The sequence below is a fragment of the Oncorhynchus mykiss genome, chromosome 10, assembly GCF_057628025.1.
Source record: "Oncorhynchus mykiss isolate SJ-2025 chromosome 10, ASM5762802v1, whole genome shotgun sequence".
Lineage (NCBI taxonomy): Eukaryota > Metazoa > Chordata > Actinopteri > Salmoniformes > Salmonidae > Oncorhynchus > Oncorhynchus mykiss.
Window position 1 is genome coordinate 5,046,401 of NC_143031.1, and position 6,297 is coordinate 5,052,697.

The window sequence follows — 6,297 nt, forward strand, 5'->3', positions numbered from 1 at the left end:
GGGCTGTTCGATGCTAATGCAGAACGCCATAGGATGTTTTTGTGTTGGTTAAGGGCAGTCAGGTCTGGGGAGAACCAAGGGCTATATCTGTTCCTGGTTCAACATTTCTTGAATGGGGCATGCTTATTTAAGATAGTGAGGAAGGCATTTCAAAAAATAACCAGGCATCCTCTACTGCCGGGATGAGATCAATATCCTTCCAGGATACCCCGGCCAGGTCGATTAGAAAGGCCTGCTCGCTGAAGTGTTTCAGGGAGCGTTTGACAGTGATGAGTTTAGGTCGTTTGACTGCTGACCCATTACGGATGCAGGCAATGAGGCAGTGATCGCTGAGATCTTGGTTGAAGACAGCAGAGGTGTATTTAGAGGGCAAGTTGGTTAGGATGATATCTATGAGGGTGCCCGTGTTTACGGTTTTGGCGAGGTACCTGGTAGGTTCATTGATAAATTGTGTGAGATTGAGGGCATAAAGCTTAGATTGTAGGATGGCTGGGGTGTTAAGCATGTTCCAGTTTAGGTCGCTTAGCAGCACGAGCTCTGAAGACAGATGGGGGGCAATCAGTTCACATATGGTGTCCAGAGCACAGCTGGGGGCAGAGGGTGGTCTATAGCAGGCGGCAACGGTGAGAGACTTGTTTTTGGAGAGGTGGATTTTTAAAAGTAGAAGTTCAAATTGTTTGGGTACAGACCTGGATAGTAGGACAGAACTCTGCAGGCTATCTTTGCAGTAGATTGCAACACCGCCCCCTTTGGCAGTTCTATCGTGTCTGAAAATGTTGTAGTTAGGGATGATAATTTCAGAATTTTTGGTGGTCTTCCTAAACCAGGATTCAGACACAGCTAGAACATCCGCGTTGGCAGAGTGTGCTAAAGCAGTGAATAAAACAAACTTAGGGAGGAGGCTTCTAATGTTAACATGAATAAAACCAAGGCTATTACGGTTACAGAAGTCATCAAAAGAGAGCGCCTGGGGAATGCTACTACAGATGTAGGATTCTAATTTGAGCTAGTCCCCCACAGCAGGAAAATCATTTTGTGGATTATAATATAACTAATGGATTTTTTTTTGATGCAGTTGATAAATTTTTCGAAAGGGAAGTACGAAATATGAATTTGAAAATATCAAACTTTAGAAGCCTTTTTTTAACCTCAAAAACACTACAAGTTTTACATTTCCTGAGTTGCAGGAAAGTTCTCCCGCAACAACAGGGTGATCAAATGAAGATCCTAAATCTGGACATGGACAGCTGAATGTTAACCCCGCACCTCCATGATCACCATGGAGATCCTAGTATTAGATTCTATACATTATTATTCGTGTCAGTGTTTCAGTGTTTCCCAAAGGGTCAACAACATTTAGGTTGTTGTCCTGATTCATCTAATCAAAGGCTTGATGAGTTGATTAGCTGAATCAGGTGTGTTGGTGCAGTAACTAAAATGTGAATCCCTTTGGGAACCAGTGATGTAACTCTATGTGTTGTACTAATGACCAACAGGTAATGATGATATTACCGTCTGTTGTTTCTGCCCAGGTACTCACACTAGACCTGGGCTGTCAGGTCCACCATATCACCTGAGGAGGTGGGTTCAACACTACATTTACATGATAAACAGTGGCTTTAGTAGTTTATTTTTATATTTTACCTTTATTTATCTAGGCAAGTCAGTTAAGAACAAATTCTTATTTTCAATGACGGCCTAGTGGGTTAACTGCCTGTTCAGGGGCAGAACGACAGATTTGTACCTTGTCAGCTCGGGGATTTGAACTTGTAACCTTCCGGTTACTAGTCCAACGCTCTAACCACTAGGCTACCCTGCCGCCCCAGTTGATGGAGATGTTGACATTCTGGTATTTAGTTTTGATGTCTGATGTTGGGGAGTATTTTTTCTAGCCATGTATAAAATGCATGAATTGAATCTAATGTGTTTTACGCTTCTCCCACTTCTTTATCTTCGAAAATGATTTGAATAATTAGTTAGGTTCAATTTATTTTACTATTTGAATAATGACAAGTAACTGGTTGACGATGATGATTGCCACTGTCTTCCTCGGTGTTGTCAGTTGTGTCAGCAGCATCACGGTATGAAGAGGAATCACAGGGACTTTGTTGGCTTGTTGATTCAAGATCTTGCTGGCTGATGCTTACTGTATCAGAAGTTTTATGCTACATTATGTAAAATAAAAAATGCCTTAAATAAATTAGCGTTATTAATTTACTTGTCTTTTGTAGTCGTAACTTGTTTAGTTGTTGTATTCTTAACTTACACTCGTTCATCTCTCCCCGGATCACAGGGAGTTATTTTACTACGACACCACTTTAACATTCTTCTTTCATTGTTCTCTCTGCATGTTCCTGCAAACAGACCTTTCATTGTTGTCTCTGCATGTTCCCGCAAACAGACCTTTCATTGTTCTCTCTGCATGTTCCTGCAAACAGCCCAAGTTAAGACAAGCAGACCAGGAGTGTATCTTAACCGTTGATCCATCCTGATTCCTGCAGCATGGCTCACGAGCAGTCAGTCCTTGTCTCTTCCAATGCCACATTCGTCCGTCCGTCATATTTCTACATTAATGGTTTCGAGAACATCCCTCACATCAAATACTACTACGTGTTCCTGGGTCTGGTCTACGCCGTGACAGTCCTGGCTAACTCCTTCATCATGACAGTTATCTACCTGGCTAGGAACCTCCACACGGCCAAGTATGTTGTTAGCTCCAACACAAGGTTTGGTCAAGAGTATTCTAATATCACATACATATTTGCATTTGATTTTCTAAACAAAGGGACCAGTGATTCTATCTTAGCAACAGCGTTGGTCTCATCAATCTGTTTACTTTCAAAAGCCTGAGCATCGCACATGAATAGGACATTTTCTTAACCCCCCCCCCCTCCCCCCCCATCTTTAACCTAGGTACGTCGTAGTCTTCAACCTGGCTGTGACAGACCTGTGTGGGAGCACGGCTCTCATCCCTAAGCTCATAGAGACTTTTCTGTTTGAGAAGCAGTACATCTCCTACGAGGCCTGTCTCAGCAGCATGTTCTTTGTCTATGTCTTCATGACTATGCAGTCTCTCTCTCTCCTCACCCTGGCCTACGACAGGTTCGTTGCCATCGTCTTTCCTCTCAGGTAAGCATAAATGTTCAAAAGACAGAGCTTTCTTCATTTTTTAAATTCGTATTTTTATCATTGGCGCTAGCAATGACAGGGTTGTGAGTTTGATTCCCGCTGGGGCCACCCATCACTGTTGTAAGTTGCTTTGGATACAAGCTTCTGCCAAATGACATATATTATTTAATTTTTCTTCTCAGGTACCATGTTATTGTGACCAGAACGGCCATGGTGATGATCCTAGTAGTACTGTGGCTGTTCACGCTGGCTTTGATATCCTTCACTGTTAGCCTCATAACTCGCCTCTCCTTCTGTGGCTCTCTGGTGATAAAGAGCTTCTTCTGTGACCACGGCCCAACCTATGCACTGTCCTGCAACAACACCTCTCTCAACAACATCATGGCTTGGGTCTGTTTCCTGGTGGTAATGTGTATCCCCATCGTACTGATAGTCCTCACGTATTTCTGCATTGCCATCGCGTTGATCAGGATCGCCACGGGGGAGGAGAGGGGTAAAGCCATGAGAACATGCACCTCTCACCTAATTCTGGTGGCCATCTTCTATCTGCCCATGGTGGGTAATAACATAGCTGCAGTAGTCAGCTACATACATCCTAATGCCAGGATCATCAACAACTCATTGACCCAGACCTTGCCTTCTATGTTGAACCCCATCATATACTCACTGAGGACAGAGGAGGTCATGGATGCCATCAGAAAGCTATACAAAAGGAGCACTGGGAAACTGAACACAATAAGAAGTTGACCTGTCACAATAAAAAAATACAAATTAATAAATGACTTAAGTGTGTAAATAGTTTATAGTCTGATAATATATCTCATTTTATTTACCCCCCCCCCCCCCCTTTCAATCCTAGTCTCATTTTAATGTGGCTGCGATTGATGAGTTTCCTTCAATTTAGAGAGGAAAATTGGGGTTATACTGCCACCCTGTGGTTAAAGTCTGTAACATGTGGTACTGTAAACAAAAGGCCCAGTGTTGAACTACAAGGTTGAATGTGATGGAAGTTAAAAAAAGTACAAATAAATAAAAATAAGACAAAGAAAATGGGGACATATACTTTTTTTTTAATGTCAAAATGAATACAAGCACATTAAAATGTGCCTGTTAACTCTGCCACTACAGGAACTGATCTCTCTCCCTCTCTAGGGCAAGCACACACCCATCCACCCTTTAACCAATTATAAGCTGTGAATGAAATGTGAATGTTGTAGCTTTTCAACACATACACACACACACACAAAGCCCTAAACCACATGATTGATTTAGAGAAGAGAATCGTCAGTTATTAATCTTGACGCATCAGGAAAGCCCAGAGGGAAAACAGTCTGAGAAACAGTTCCGCTGTCATAACAAACACTGTGACAAACAGTCTGTGCTCTAAGCAGTGTGATAGTACGGTGTTTTAACGGTGTCTTTTCCCACAACTTGATGAGTTGAGATCCATCTACAGCTTTAAGTGTAATGTTGTGAACCACCAGTCGGCACGGACCCAGTCGGCGCGGACCCAGTCGGCGCGGACCCAGTCGGCGCGGACACTGTCGGCGCGGACACTGTCGGCGCGGACACTGTCGGCGCGGACACAGTCTTGGGCTGTGGCCCAAAAAATCTCAGTTGCGATCCACCATTTGGGAAAGACTGTTTTAGACACGTTAACCAATTATAATGTCAGCGGCAAAACTAAAACGTTGATATCTCAGTTATCAGTCCAGATACGAAAACACCCAAACCACCCGATGCTCTTCTAAGCCGACTCTGTAGACGGCCTCTGCTTCATCAGCTGTTCCTTCCGGGCCTTCTGGAAGGTCATCATACAGTCTTTAAAGGTCTGGACCTGTCTCTGACACTTCCTCCAGTCCTGGTGCTCGGCCATGCACTCCTGTACGGCGTAGTGCAGCTCCCCACATCCTGTCCTGCTGATCATCTGGTCCACTGGGTCCTCTTCATCCTGGTCCTCGCTGGGGCGACGACTCCGGTCGTGGGGTGAAGTGGAGGCCATTACCTAAGGAAGCTCTGTCTGGGAGGGTGTAGGGGATAGAGGGGTTAATGGGATTAGAGACAGAGGCTGTCTTGAAAGAGATCAGGGGTGTATTTACTAGGAACCAACGTCAAATCGTATTTGTCACATACACGTGTTTAGCAGATGGAACAAAACAGGGGGTGGACCTAACTGAATTTGTGCAATAGACACTCGTTTCCGTTGCACAGTAATGAAAACACACCAGCACATCATGACAGATCTCACGCCCCAAATTTTTTTTTTTACCAAAACAATATAATCCAAAACAATATCACGATAATTAACAATCGCCCCCCCCCCCCCCAGCTTCACTGGTAAACAAGCGCTGTAACGTGGTGTGTGGGAACACTAACCCTGTGCCTGTAAAGGTGTATAGTAATTGATTTGTAATTATTTCTCACTGATATGTTTCTAAACCCCGGCCAGAAGATAAAGAAGTCTGCGTCTGGTCTATACCCCTCTGTTGGATACGCATTTCGTAGTTAAAATACTCAAAAGTCGTGTCTTTCGTATTTTGGAGAAACGACGACAGTTTACACAAACGGAGAAAAGTTCCGCCATCACACGAGTCACATCTATACTTCGGTGAGTAACGAAAGTATATTGAAGCAAATCACTAAACAAAATCGGAAAGCTAACGCAAAGATCACAAGCAACAGCCAATATTAGCCTAAAGTTAAACATTCAGACATATCATAATCGTTGTCTCTCTTGAAAGCAGTACCTGGAATGTTTATCCTAGAGTTGAATACATTCACATTACCCCCGTGGATTTCATAACATGGGGGACGTATTTAAAGAATGGACAGGAAGGAGTTACATTTAAATGTGCACGGCCTACTTAGGACGAGCATCATTTCTGTTCCGCGTAGAAGGCCTACACCTACCAACTGCTCACGAGATCTACACTGTGTTTCGTTTGTGGAAATAAATGAATTAACTTTGTTAAATATAAATTATATATTTTATTTCTGTGTGGAAAAAAACATGCAATTGTCATATTCTGAGGTATAAAAATATAGGACCTAAAATCAGTTGAGGGCAGTGAAGTGCTAGTGGTTAGAGTGTAGGGGGGGCAGGTAGCCTAGAGGTTAGAGTGTAGAAGCGGCAGGTAGTCTAGTGGTTAGAGTGTAGGGGGGTTAGGT

At 43.4% G+C, this 6,297-nt stretch overlaps 1 protein-coding gene and 1 pseudogene across 1 annotated transcript; one reads left to right on the forward strand and one right to left on the reverse strand.

Moving 5' to 3' along the window:
• Window positions 1–2,502: 2,502 nt before the first annotated feature.
• Window positions 2,503–3,924, forward strand: LOC149979917 (olfactory receptor 8B8-like; annotated as a pseudogene).
• Window positions 3,925–4,178: 254 nt separating this feature from the next.
• On the reverse strand, window positions 4,179–6,000 carry coa4 (cytochrome c oxidase assembly factor 4 homolog). Its single transcript, XM_021617353.3, has 2 exons — window positions 5,877–6,000; window positions 4,179–5,149 (listed from the first exon to the last, which is right to left on the reverse strand). The coding sequence occupies exon 2, from the start codon at window positions 5,129–5,131 to the stop codon at window positions 4,877–4,879; it is 255 nt and encodes an 84-aa protein (XP_021473028.2). The 5' UTR covers window positions 5,132–5,149; window positions 5,877–6,000; the 3' UTR covers window positions 4,179–4,876.
• Between the last annotated feature and the right edge of the window lie 297 nt (window positions 6,001–6,297).